This window comes from Sylvia atricapilla, chromosome 11 (genome assembly GCF_009819655.1).
Source record: "Sylvia atricapilla isolate bSylAtr1 chromosome 11, bSylAtr1.pri, whole genome shotgun sequence".
Lineage (NCBI taxonomy): Eukaryota > Metazoa > Chordata > Aves > Passeriformes > Sylviidae > Sylvia > Sylvia atricapilla.
Window position 1 is genome coordinate 12,973,568 of NC_089150.1, and position 14,075 is coordinate 12,987,642.

Sequence of the window (14,075 nt, forward strand, 5' to 3'; positions counted from 1 at the left end):
TCAAAATAGAATAGTAAGAGCATAAAGTATTCATCCTTAGCCTGAAACCCTTCTAAGAATTTACAAGCAATTAGAACTCTCAAGTCTCTCCCAAAATTGAAATTTGCTTTATTGAAGTTTAGGACTGGACTATGCAGCAGATACAGAGATGTTGGTACACACTGGCAGAGTGTCTAATATTTACATGAATTCTAAATTTTTGATGTGAAATGTGTGAGTAATTCCTGCCTGTTTGCTGAATTGAAACTCTGTATTTGATCAGTTCTGTTAGTTTTGTGTGCTGCACCATTCTGCATTATCTTCTTAATATTACACTCTTGGTGCTTGCTGTATGGGAATGCATTGCTGAAGTTTTGTACAAATTGAGGACAGGACATGGACAAGAGGTCACTGCAGGAATGGAGGCCCTGTATTAAAATAATTTCTCTTACATTCCCAGTACTAAATATTGCTATGAAGTTGAAAGTAAAGACTAATCAGAGAACATTTGTTGTTCTGGACCATGTATATGAATGAATTCCTTGGGTAACAAGAAACTGCTGTGACATAACGCAGATGTTCTCTTCCCAGCGGTCCATCAGTTTCCGCAGCGAGAGTCGCCCCGACCTGCTCAGCCCACGGCCCTGGGCTCGGAACGTGCCCCCTGCCAACACAAAGAGGAGGGACAGCAAACTGTGGAGCGAGACCTTTGATGTCTGTGTCAATCACATGCTCACATCCCAGGAAATCAAGCGGCAAGAGGTATGGATATACATATGTATAGATAGGTTTTTTAACTGTAAATTTCATGTTCAAAGTTGCCTTTAAAGCGTAGAGTTGGGAATGCTCATAGGCGTTGGGCCTAGCACTTGGAAGATGTCCTGCAATTAAAATGTGTCACCACCTCCACTAGAAGCAGAATTCCATCTCTAGTCTTTATGACTCAAGTTATATTAGATTAATCTATTCTTTGTAAAAATCAGCTCATCGTATTTCCTTAACAAACCCCAAATGACTGAGATATATTGTCTTGTGATTGGCTGTATGTGTGTATGTGTTCTGTCTGACACTTTCTGTAGTCATGATAGATATTTTGGTGTTTCATTTTGTTGTTCTAGTAATGAGAGGTGAGCATGCTGTGCCAGGAACAGGTGTTCATCAGGTGATAGAGACCTACAAAAATGCACCATCATTTCCCTTTTGGAAAAGACAGTCTTTGAGGAAATTTCCAGTGCTAGGAAGATGACACACTGATCAAAAGATGTGTCTTTCAAAGCAAAAAGAAGCATGCCAGTGGTTTTAATGTGTCAGACAAGACAAAGTCTAAATAGTTCATATTATAGTCAATACAAAGCTCCTTCAGAATCAAGGTATTTTTATTTTCTAAAGAAATTTCTAGGAGTATCAACAAAGCTTGTAACAATCTCCCTGAGAATATTTCAGAGTCTGAGTCATAAATCAAACAACAGTATTGTCAAGCATTTCTTGTGCAAGTTTTTAACATTGTACATTCATAGTAAATCAATTTAACATTAACATTCAGAGGAAATAAATTTGTAATTGAGAACTTCAAAGGCAGCTTACTGAAAAATCAAACAGTAGAAACTGTTTGCATGGTATATAGCAGTCAGTGCTGTCTGGGGGCAGGACCCTTTAGTACAGCCCAAAGAAGTGAGCTGTATCCCAGCACGTTTAGCAGGAGGGTTCTGCTGAGTGTTTGTTCCCATCCTGTGTGCTTTGCTGGGACAGCTGCCTGTGAGCTACACTATGGCAAAGCTGGCAGGAATGGATGTTCTGAGCCCCAGGAATCTGCTCCAGCTCGGGGTGGGCTTCCATGATTTATACTGGTTGAAAGCCTTGACTGTAAAACAAGGAATTCTAGCCCAAAATGTCCTTAACTCTTACTGTACCCCAGCTTAAGGAGGAAATCATGCAGGAAGTTAATAACAATGGGGTTTGATAAACCAGTGAATTAGGGTGGTGATGTTTTTCATCTCCCAGCTTTAAAGTCTCAAATGTGCTTTAAGAGGAGTAAATCAGCCAGGAGTTAACTAGAGCTCAGCCTTTGTAACAAAAAAATGAACTGGTACCAAAATAAAAGTGCTCAGTACCAAAGAAATACTTTTAAGTAAGATCTGTCTCCTTCTTGGTAGAATCCCTTTAACGTCTGCCACTGCATGTGTTAAGATAGATCACAGCAAACTCCTATGCAAGCAGTTGTATAAGTGGTTAAGGTACAGTCAAGTCAAAACACCACAATGAAGGTAGTTTCCTACATCTGGGAACACATCCCTTGGGGGAAAAAAAAAATCTTTGTCTGTTTGAGATAAGCTTTTAATTAATATTCTGGTATCACTTTTTTGAAAAACAATGCACTTGATTCTGTAGTTACAGATTAAAACCTTATTTTATTTCTGTAGATTTAGCAGAGAAATGCTGTTAAGACAGCTGTTCAAAATATAGCATCAACCCAGGAACTGGAGCATAGATTAAATAAAAATATTTTCTAATATTTGTGTCTGTTTTTACAGGCTATCTTTGAACTTTCCCAGGGAGAAGAAGACTTGATAGAAGATCTGAAGTTGGCAAAAAAGGTATGTTTAAAAAATAAAACCAAAACCAAACCACAACAAAGAGTACTGATTGGTTCATAACACATTTACAACTTTGTTTTTTAAAGACAGTAAAAGAGGAAAAAATCCAAAGCATATTTCAATCTTCCCATTCTTTCTGAGATGCTTAAGTGTGCTTTTTTCTTTTTAATATGAAGTTGATAGTTTAATATATGGTTATTAAACTTGCTTACAGGGAGCATTAAATTCTATAATAAATTTTGCAACAAACCTCAAATGTATTTTCTTTTTTTTCTTTTCAGGCTTATCATGACCCAATGCTTAAGCTTTCCATAATGACAGAGCAAGAGTTGAACCAAATTTTTGGAACACTGGACTCTCTAATTCCTCTGCACGAAGGTAAAACTCAAATAGTCTTTTTCTGCATAATTATAGCCCATAGATTTAAAATCAGGTTTATTAAAGTGTGGTTTCTCTTCTTTTTTTCTATTCACTCTCAGATCTTCTTAGGCGACTTCAAGAAGTCAGGAAACCTGATGGATCAACAGATCATGTTGGCCACATCCTTGTGGGTTGGGTAAGGCAGAGTTTACAACCAATTTTAGGATTTTGGTTTGGAGCTGTAACATAGTTTTTCTCAGACAATTTCCTTTCTATAACATGTAAAAAAGATATTCTCCAAATACTTTTAAAAGGTAAGGCAACTGTTTAGAGACACAATAGAATATTTTCTCTTTCCAGGGATTTTCCATGAAAAGAGTTAGACTGGAATTTTTTTTAAAGCTTTTGTTATTCAGGAGTTGCACACTAATTAATATACCTTAAATAAAAATCAAGAGTCAGGCAGTCAGTCAGTTTTTGTTAGGTAGGTCCTTTAGGAATCTGCCCATTTCTGTTCTGCTTTCCTTGGAAAGCCAGATGGGGATACAAGAGATGTTGCTGCCTCATAAAAGATAAAGTAGATGGGTTCACATTCACTAGGATCCAACAGCACAAACACTGAAAATAGCTTTTGTTTGTTTTGTTGATAAAATTATTCATTGTAATCAAAAAGAGTTATTTCTGGTTTTAGATATGTCGGAAGTATGCTTTGAAGTAAATGTAAGTAATGAATTTTAGCAGGGAGAAAAGGCCTTGAAACTTCTAAGAAATTAAATAATTATATTTAGCAGCTGTATGTGAAAGTGTGGCCTATGGTCAACAAGGGAAGCATTCTATGATGTAAATAATGCAAATAGTTAATGATAAATGATTTTTAAATGTCAAAATAATCTCAATTTTCTTTGTATAAAGTAATGTAAAATATATTTTCTGATGTGTGTTCTGATGAGTGAACTTCTCTTGGTTCAAATATATTCAAGTCTAATTGGCTTTTTTGCAAGATTTTGCATATTTGGGTATTAGTACAGCAAGATTTGTAAATGTATGTATTGCTCTAATTCCTAGGCTTTTATTTCCATTCATAATTAAAGCCAGGCTTCTGTGTTCCAGTGTTGTCTGCACTAAATAGTGCTCAGTCTTAAGTAATTTATTTTTTTAATGCTTTGCAATAGTAATGGAGATCTGTAGGATCTGAGTGATGAACAAGTGCTTCTAAATTAATTAAATGTTGAATACGGTGGTCTGAGGACCCTTGTAAAGGTTATCTTTGTTGGAAACATTACATCAATAAACTGTGGATAAATCTCCAGCTAAAAGAGTCTCAGCATTAATTCTGATGTCCTGAATCACCTGAACCTTTCAGTGCAGGAAATCATGCTTTGCTTCACCTATAGAATAATTTATTCTTTCCTCAGCTTCCATGCCTGAACTCCTATGACAGCTACTGCAGCAATCAAGTAGCAGCCAAAGCTTTATTGGATCACAAGAAACAAGATCACAGAGTGCAGGATTTCCTGCAGCGCTGCCTGGAGTCTCCTTTCAGCCGCAAGCTGGACCTTTGGAATTTCCTTGACATCCCCAGAAGCCGTTTGGTTAAATACCCACTACTGCTCCGGGAAATTTTAAGACACACACCAAATGATCATCCAGATCAACAGCACCTGGAAGAAGCTGTGAGTTGCTGTTGGGTTTGGGGTTTTTTGGGAGATGATAGAAGTTTTAGCTTATTAGTGAATTGAGGGACATTACATAAAATATAAAAAAAGCAAATATTTATATGAACATCTGAATATTGTGTGATAAAGTTCATAATAAAGTTCATGTGTTTTCCTTGTGTTTCTGCAGATAAATATAATTCAGGGCATTGTGGCTGAAATCAACATAAAGACTGGTGAATCTGAATGCCAGTATTACAAAGAGAGACTTATTTATCTTGAAGAAGGCCAGAGGGATTCATTGATTGATAATTCACGTGCTGTGTGTTGTCATGGGGAACTGAAGAATAACAGGGGAGTGGTAAGGAATAAATATTTTGTCATAAATAACTTTAAAAGATATCTTCATTTTGCATGACAGCTGTGAGCACACACAGAGAAACACCACTCTCTAATATATAGGAATAATCGATTGTTAAATATTCATTTTTATATATAACACTAATATTTTTTGTTAGTTAAGTATCTGTATAGGGAGATAATAAGATTATATGTATCTCTGTCTCTTATGGAGCCTAACAATATCCTGGATAAATTGTAAATTGATCGATTTCATTACTTGCAGGAAAAGACCCCAAATTTCTGGTCTCAGAGATGTGATAATAATGTCTATAAAGAGCACACAAAATGTGCCAATAAATTTAAAATTTGTCAAAGGCTGTGGTTTTTCAAAATGCATTACTTGATTTTTTGTTGAGATCAAGGTTAATTTATTGACCAGAGAAATTTGGTAGTTTGAATTCCAGTCTCTGGGACACTGCACTATTGGTAAGTTTCACAATCTGAGGTTTCAGTTAAAAAGAAAAGAAAAACGAAAAAAGAGAGCGATGATATTAGTAGAAGAGAACTTAGTCTTTCCTAGATTTTTCCCCCTAAATGTTAAATAGAACTTTTGAATGGACAAACAATGAAAAAAGGTCTTTTTCTCATTACTGACACTAATGGAAGTATTACACTTATGACAGTTATAGAAGTAAATAAAACTAAGAGAAAATTTATTTTTAAAAACAACAAAGCAAGCAGGGCGTTTTTTCAGCTCTGGAACTGCTTCTGTGGAGCATGTTTATGCACGCAGTGGAAGGGTCCTGTTTCACCACACAGCTGAGAGGGAAAGATGAAACAGGTGCTGTTTCCTGGCTCACCTGATGAAGGTCAGGCAGGTAGTGCAATACCAAATTAGCAGGAGGACACTGGCCGTTTTCATCTTTCTGGTGAACCTCATTTGTTCTGTTTGGTTTAATGATTTTTCAAGGAAGGAATAATGCTGTTTTATCTGTTTAATCTGTTAACAGAAACTGCATGTCTTCCTCTTTGAAGAGGTGCTGGTGATCACTCGAGCCGTGACCCACAATGAGCATCTCTGCTACCAGCTGTACCGGCAGCCAATTCCCGTCAGGGACCTGGTGCTGGAGGACCTGCAGGATGGAGAGGTGCGCCTGGGTGGATCCCTACGGGGAGCATTCAGCAACAATGAGAGAAGTATGACGACAACTTCTTGTATTTGCTCATGTAGGGTCATCATAACCTTAAGATACCTGCCAGTGCAACATCAGAATGTTCTCTCTAAAATTAACGTTACCTCCATCCAACATACTGAATTTTGTTTCCAACTGGTTTATTATGTTCTAAGTTCTTTCTTTTAGATTCTTTCTCAAAGCTCACTATATTAATAATAGAATTTCTCCACACACCTGCTCCTGTACTGAATTGAGAAAGGGAGAACATACAGACTGTAGTGGCAAAACTGCAAAGTTATAAGCAAGTGTATTTTGAAATCTTGAGCTTCAGCTGTTTTGCCTTTCCTTGTACTGGAGGCACTGATTGCTATTCCTTAAGTCTTTAAGCTGGCAGATGCTGTAGTACTCAAGATCAAGACTGCAGCTATTCATGTTTATGTCCTTCCAGTTAAGAATATTATGAAGATGCTGCTTTTATTACAAGGGTCCTTTAAATCTCATCTGGTCAAAACTTGAAGGGGTTTTTGTATGTATCCAATGTATTAGTGAAGCGAACGGAGGAGGATGAGGCAGTCTTTTGGCTGGCACAATGATGCTGTGTTCAGTGAAATCCACTTTGCAGAGGAGTAGGAGGAGAGGCAATAAAGCGTGGGACAAGCCTTAATCTTGCTGATTCACTTAGGCTTTATGGATAGCTCATGCATTGCAGAACCAAAATTATTTAATCCAGCAATATGAAGTTACTAGAAGTGCTTGTGGTGTTCTGTGGTCATCTCTCAGAAACAAGGAGCTACCCAGATTCTTCTCTTTGGTCTGACCATGGTCTCGTCTGACTTAGAGGCAAAGATTGTGCGGATTCTGTTACTTAAATATACTCTTTGATTATAAATATCTATTCAGCCAAAGCATTCAGGGGTTTGATATGTATTGTTTCTTTCAGTCAAAAACTTCTTTAGAGTCAGCTTCAAAAATGGATCCCAAAGCCAGACCCACTCTCTCCAAGCCAATGACTCCTTCAACAAGCAGCAGTGGCTGAACTGCATCCGCCAGGCCAAGGAGAAGGCTGTGTGTGCAGGCAAGGCTGGTGGGCTGGAAGCACAGTTCCTTGTGTCACCCAACGGACGCAGAGTGCCCCAGGGAGAGGCTGCCCTGGAGCAGATGGAGCAGTCAGACTGTGAGTCAGACTGCAGCATGGACACCAGCGAGCTCAGCGCCGACTGCGAGCGCATGGAGCAGACGAACTCTTGTGAGAGCGAAAAGCAAATAGAAACCAATGTTTGACAAAAACTTACAGTTCATGGAAGAAAATCTGTCTCTTACCTGTACAGTATTTGCATTCCATACATGGAACCATTTGGAGAAGCACTTTTAGAATATTTTTTGTGACAACGTCAATGCAGTTCTTGTATTTGTACCTGTGAGTGTCGTACTGTAACTGCCCATCTGTATAAGCTGGAATCTCTTGCAACTCATGTCCTGTGATTATATTCCATAAGCACCCAAGGTGGATGAAAGAGGTACTTGACCAGTTATTCTCAATGTCCTGCTGTAAACAGAATCTCTAAACTACTGTTTATATATGCATTACATAAATAACCTTTTCCTAATTTTAAGTACTTTATTGGCCCTTTAAAGGGGCAGCTGAAGATGTGGACTTAATATGGAATTTCAGGATGGGTATCAAGATAATAAGTTTTCTTAAAGGCATGGAAAGAAAAAGTAGTTTCTTGGAACAAAAAGGAAAACTGTCTTGCAATAACCTATCCAAACTCCTGTGGTATTAAATCAACAAGAACGATAAACAGCGGGCCATGGAACCAGGGACTCTTTAGGGATTTATTTTTTAGGGATTTATCATTTTTCAGAATGAAGCACTGTCCTAAGATCCAGTGGCCAAACTTACTAAAATCTGGACATTTCAAATGGTAAGATGATCTATTTTTCAAAGCTAAAAATGATCAGCTGAAAAAACCACAACTAAACCTTTACAGCCAGCACTGAATTAAATGAAATGCTGAGAATACTGGATGTTTGTAAATAAGCTGGTAGTTTGCTTTCAGTGCCATATGGATACATTATCCCAAACAATAAGAATGGAAAGGAGCTTTCGCTTGTGATTAGGCCCTCTTCAGCATTTTGCACTCCACTGACCTCCACTGTTGGTTTTAAGCACCACTAATGTTAAAACGTTTAATTTTCTGTAAATGTCTGTTTACAATTACATGTAGTTGGTTTTTAAAAATAACTGATGATTTTCTATACAAGGTGCTCTACAAATACCCTGTGGGATTATGTAGAGAGAGTTTAAACAAAAAGGGAATTGTTTGTCCTTTGGGATGTATTACATCCTTTTTACTTTCCTCAAGTTTTGTTTTAAAAGTTTTTGTTGCATTGAATTTTGTACTGTAATTGGAAATGTTACTGTGTTTTCTGGTGGCTGATTTAACTTACTCATTATGATGAGAAGCAGATGAGTCCCTTAAATGCAGTCTAAAACACACAGTTGAATATCCTGTTATTTTTCAGGATTCCCTGGGTAGTATTTTATTTCTTACTGTAAGAAATAATGCCAGTGCTGTATGGCAAGCTATGAAAATTATATATATCAAATTTTAAATGATTCTTGGTATTACACAAGATAACCTGTGCAAAGTCCTTGTAACAATGAAAGTAGAAAAACTGCTAAATTATTGCCAAAATTTTTTTTCTTGTGTTCTACAAGTTTACATAAAATTTGCTAAGTGTCTTACATATCTATATGCTGATGTACATTACAGAAATCAGTGTGACAAGTGTAAACGATATAAAACAAGGTATTTTTATTTTTTAAAAAAATGGCATTTTTACCCTATAAACATATTTCTGTATTTATAGTTTTTCAAAAAAATCAAATTTCTTTTCTCTTTCAGACTTTGTAATTTATTTCAACTGCTTCATTTTTAGAGCTGAATGAGTATACCAGTTAAGATGAAAGGAAAAGTCTGCAAAAGAAAAGGCATATGGAAGTTGTTCAGCAAGAATGCTGAAAAAGAGCAAAAAAGCATGTAAAATGTTCAGCTAGAGAAGAAAGAATGAATGTGTATTGACTTTTTTTTTTTTTTTTTTTTTTTAAATAATGGCCTTAAACTTTTCTGGAAGCATTTCAAATAAATTACATTAAACCATTTTGATTTTTATTTGATTTGGTTGGTTGTGCAAGAAGACTTCAAAAAGATTTCAGTGGTACATGCAGTGAGGCTTTAACAAAAGTGACCAAAGCTTGTATTTTGTTTCTTATAAAGTGATAAATATTTGGATTTAATTTGCTAAATGCACAGTAGTAACAGAAACAAGTCACTGCACTCAATTCACCACATTCCCCAAAGTTCTGTATGACATAATTAATTTACTAAGTAGGTGGAAAAAAAATTACTGTCCTGTCATCAGTTTGTTTCTCATAATTCCTTGTGGGTCACAACTGAAATGATTAATTCTGGGGTATGCAGAAGCCACCAAGCAGCCAGGAAATCTTAGAAGATTAATTTACATTGTTTAGTATGATTTAGCCACCCACTCACTGTTCAGCATTTTGGAGAGCAAGTGTTTTGGTTGTGCTTTGTAGCTGACATGCACTTAGCTACTGATGGATTTAATAAATCCTAATGATGTTGGGTTTTTCTCTTCAAATCATCCTAAGGATTAAGCTTCCCAGTTTAAGATTAGTGATACTGTGCTGGATTTGGTAAGCTTGTTTTAGTTCTATCACTTTTAAAATGCCACTGCTTTTGAAAGGATGACTTTTGATTGTGGCAGGAGGGGGTAGAGTGGCCTTTGACAACGAATTGTACCAAAAAGGATGGGTAAAATTATGAGTGTGAAGTAAAGAGGAAGAATCATATACATAAATAAGTTCAAGTGATTGTCACAGTTAATAATTCTGGTCTCCAGAGGGGAGTCTGAGAGGTTGCAGCAATGAAGAGGCAAGAGGCAGTGAAAAGCCTGAGGTGTCAAGTGATTCCAGGATCACCATGAGGAGATGGCAAAATGAGGAGCGGGATGCAGACATTCACCTAAATCTGAGGCATGAGCACTCTGGATCTCACACTCGGGGAAAAGGTGAGTGATGAGGTGTGCTGCTCTCAAGAGCAGATGGCAGTGGTCTGAGGGGACAGATCCATCCCTTTGTGGCAAATCTTAGCAACCTGTCTGCTCTTCTGCTCCTGATGAGGAGAGTCAGTTAGCTGTAGCTTATGAAAGCACTAATGGACCAGAAGCAATAAAGGTAAAAGCAGAAATTGTCTTGACTGAGAAAGAAAGGTAAGCAAAGAGAATGGTCTTGGGACCCTCTGAAGTGTGTGGGTCCCCTGAGACTACAACACAGAATTGAACTGTCTGTGGCCTTTGTTTCCCTAGATTTGCTCTGCAACACTGAAAAGACCAAAGCCAGGATGACGACTGGGAACACGAAGGTCTGTAATGAGACACCAAGAACAGTAAGTTTGAGATCTATGAAGCTCAGTATCAAGAATCAGTTGCTAGAATCTGGGTAAGGGTAGGGCCAAAATTTCAGGGTAGAAAAAAGTATTTCTCCTATTTAACATGACTCACCTGAACCAGGGCTTCTGCCTTAGGAATGCTTCTGTGACAGTGGGAACCAGGTTGCTTGAAGTTTCACAGAATTTCTAGAATTTGAAAGCTGTACCAGAACTTTCAGAAAGGAGTATAATGGATTGCACTTTTTGATAAAAATGATGTTTCATCTTGACACTGCCTGGCACTTTGACAAATCTTGATTCCCAGGATCTAACAAAGTCTGCAACCAAGTTCCACATATATGGACAATGATTTGTTTACTTTTAAAAGGGGGTTTCAGATCCAGAATGGGCGGCTCTTCCATATTTAATGCTTATTCATGAATACTGATTTTAAAATACTGTGATTTTAAAATACAGGTTGGTGCTGCCATCTCTTGGAAATAATGGTGTATTTTACAGCTGATTTGATTACACAGAATTTTAAATATTTTAAAATATTACATGTATTAATTATAAAATGAAAGTATTAAAATAATACAAGTAAGCATTTTCAGTCTTTTACCTGAGGATCACATATTTGCTAGGAAAAGAAAAGTACTAGGCGAATTTCTGCTACTAATTCCTGGTTTTACAGAGCCAGGTCAAGACTACTGCTCCATTTTGTCTCACCTTCATATCATATATCATAGGCATATTTTCTCCATGGCAAGTAAATAATACTAAAGCTCTTTTCAGGCATGTAAATTAGGTTTTGTTTCTGAGTTTTCCAAAGGTTCTTCTCTTTGCATGGTCTAGGAAGAAAGATTAATTATGCAGGTTTTCTATCCTTAATCTGCTGGCATCTGAAATTTAGTTGGCACAAAATTAGTTCTTAAACTTTTGAAGAAATTACATGTTTTGCATCATTAGAGTAATAAGGGAAAGTAAAATAGAATTTGTGGTTATTAAAATTCTAACAATATACTCAGATTGATTAATTTAAAATTTCTAATTTAGTTTTTAAGTTATTAAATTTGCATTCATAAAAGGATACTGAAGTAATGTCTGGAGGAAGCACCCAAGTTTGCTCCTTGAGCATGCAGCCCTTTCTTGTGCTCTTAAATTGATCTAAATCTGCATTACTAATGGGTTAAAATTATCTGATTTCAGGATCAAAGAATGTCACCATTTGCTAATACAAGCAGGGGTTGAGATGGTTCATTAACTGATCTCAGAATGCAAAAACAACACAGAGGGGATTTCAGTATTAATCAAAACAAATGCACCTTTATTGATGCCAACAGCAAATGTGATAGAAGGATCAGAAAGGAAATAAAGGATACAGAGAGAGAGGTGGGGAGTAATAGCTACCAACAGAGGGACAAAATCCTCGTGTTCCAGCCAACAGATCTGTCTCCTTCCGTGGGGAGATCTCAAAGTCTTTGGTTAACTGAGGGGTCTTTATAGCCTTTTCAAGCTCTGCCGGGGGAACAGGACGGTCGAGGGAACAGATCCAGGACAATAGAGAAAGTCCACTGCAAACAAGTACAGACATGACAGTTCCCAACAGGACAGGCCCATCCCAGCAGTGAGCAGGACCCATTGTTTGAAAGCAGGACCCAGTCTTGGTCCAGCAAATACACCTGCAGGCAACACTTGGCAAACATTCTGCTTCAATCAGGCTGTTATAAATAATTAGAAGCCAATCCAAAATAAAAGAATTTATTTAGCAATTTTCCAAGATCAAATTAAAAAGCCACAATAAAATCAGACAACATCCATCAAATGTTGGGTGGACAGGGTAACAGCAGCAAAAGTGCCATCCAACCTCAACTACAAATGCTCTGTGTACAGCTTTTATAGAGTTTTTCTGTCCAGAGGGTAAGTCTATTGAAAGTCCAAATATTCATGTATGTATTTATTTCCAAGTAAGGTTTTGAAAGGGGTTCCCTAAGTATGAAAAGATGTCTCAAGAGTCTTCCTGGATTTTTTCTTTGGGGTGCTGATTCGATCATCCTCTGGATCCTCCACCAAGATTGATATCAGGTCTTGAGTAGCCATGAAGTAGAAGTCTATCCTTGATGAATGGGCCATCTACAGTCCAGCTCTGTCGTGTCTCTTGCAAATTTTGTGGTTTTACAGCTGCACAATGGGCCTTGGAATCCTGGAGATGTCCTCGAGTAGCTTTTTAATAGTCCAAGCTTTTAATACAATATTTTATACATGAATTTATACATTACATATATCACAAGGCCAGTGCCCCTGTGTTAGAATTTTGAGGGTCTCAGTCCTTGGGGGGCTTCAATCTTTGTCCTTGACGATCTTTGTGAGGCAGATGAGGGATCTTCAGACTGTCTCTTACAAAGGGATCTGCAGCTGCTCTGGACTGGGGTGGAAAACCATGTGGTGCAAGCCTGGGAGTCGTGGTCGAATGCTTGGCAAGTACCAAAACCCACAGAAACCAGAAACTGGAGAGAGAATAAGGTGACAGATTTTATAACCCTTTTTTTCACTTCAGAGTATTCAAGTAACCTCTTGGTGGTTTTTCACTGAACCGTTGTTTCCTGAACTGGGATTCTTTGTACCTATTTGATATCTGTTGGGATTTAAGATGCACTGTGTGGTGCAGTGATCTGGAATTGCTGGATCATTTATCAGTAAGTACTGAGTAACTTTTTGTGATGATTTCTCCTGACTTAGGTTAATTAATACATAAAAATAGTTCTGTACAACTGCAAAGACATTTCTTGTTAAAGCAAGTGATGAGGAAGACTTTGTGTGCTGCTAGGTCAATAAGCAGGACTTCAGAGATTGGTCCAAACACTAATCAACTGAACTGTTTGTGTACTGTAGACATGCACAGTCTGAAAGGGATTTTAACAACACTACCAATTCAAACTTGATAAAGCAATTTGCCATGTTTGGATGGATCAACACAGCCTTAAATGGGACCAGATTGCTATTTCCATTTTTATCTTGTATATGGAAATTCTATCTAAACAAGGTAAAACACAGCAAAATTATTTCAATAACATATCAACACATCTGTAGCATTCTCTTCATGTGAAAAATGAGGTTCACTGTCCTGGTAAAATTTAGAAGTTCAATAACGGACAGTAGAAGACAAAGATAGTAAAGCAAATTTTAACAGCCCAGTGCTTGGCATTCAGCAAAGAGCACACCTGCTGTTCTGGAGACACCCTTTACATGCCTTTTCTATTGCATCAGCCTGTTGTGTATTCATAAACAGTTATGCAATTTTAAACTTTTCCTCAAAGTAGTTTACATATTCCAAGAACTGTTTAGCATGGCTCCTCCTCGGGTCCACCTTTTTAGAGCATGTGCATTTCTTAGCTGTGGTTTTAGTCCATTCTTATTATCACCTCCAGCTTGGGTTTTGGTCCATACTTTCTACAGCTGGCAGGTGCTGAGAGTTGGCGTATCAGTAGCAGCAGTTTTCATCATACCTTCATTGGA

General features: G+C 37.4%; 1 protein-coding gene across 5 annotated transcripts in view; it reads left to right on the forward strand.

Annotated features, from left to right (window-relative positions):
- ARHGEF3 (Rho guanine nucleotide exchange factor 3) overlaps nt 1-9,270 on the forward strand; it is a 96,301-nt gene extending 87,031 nt beyond the window's left edge. For 3 of the 5 annotated variants that reach the window (XM_066326732.1, XM_066326734.1, XM_066326733.1), the window contains 8 exons: nt 571-741; nt 2,511-2,573; nt 2,855-2,951; nt 3,053-3,129; nt 4,349-4,606; nt 4,779-4,949; nt 5,941-6,127; nt 7,046-9,270. In XM_066326732.1, the coding sequence (XP_066182829.1) occupies nt 571-741; nt 2,511-2,573; nt 2,855-2,951; nt 3,053-3,129; nt 4,349-4,606; nt 4,779-4,949; nt 5,941-6,127; nt 7,046-7,386 (1,365 nt within the window). In that variant the 3' untranslated portion in view covers nt 7,387-9,270. The remainder of the gene's footprint in view (nt 1-570; nt 742-2,510; nt 2,574-2,854; nt 2,952-3,052; nt 3,130-4,348; nt 4,607-4,778; nt 4,950-5,940; nt 6,128-7,045) is intronic. The other 2 variants (XR_010744446.1, XM_066326735.1) reach the window with 2 other exon arrangements.
- Nucleotides 9,271-14,075: the final 4,805 nt, after the last annotated feature.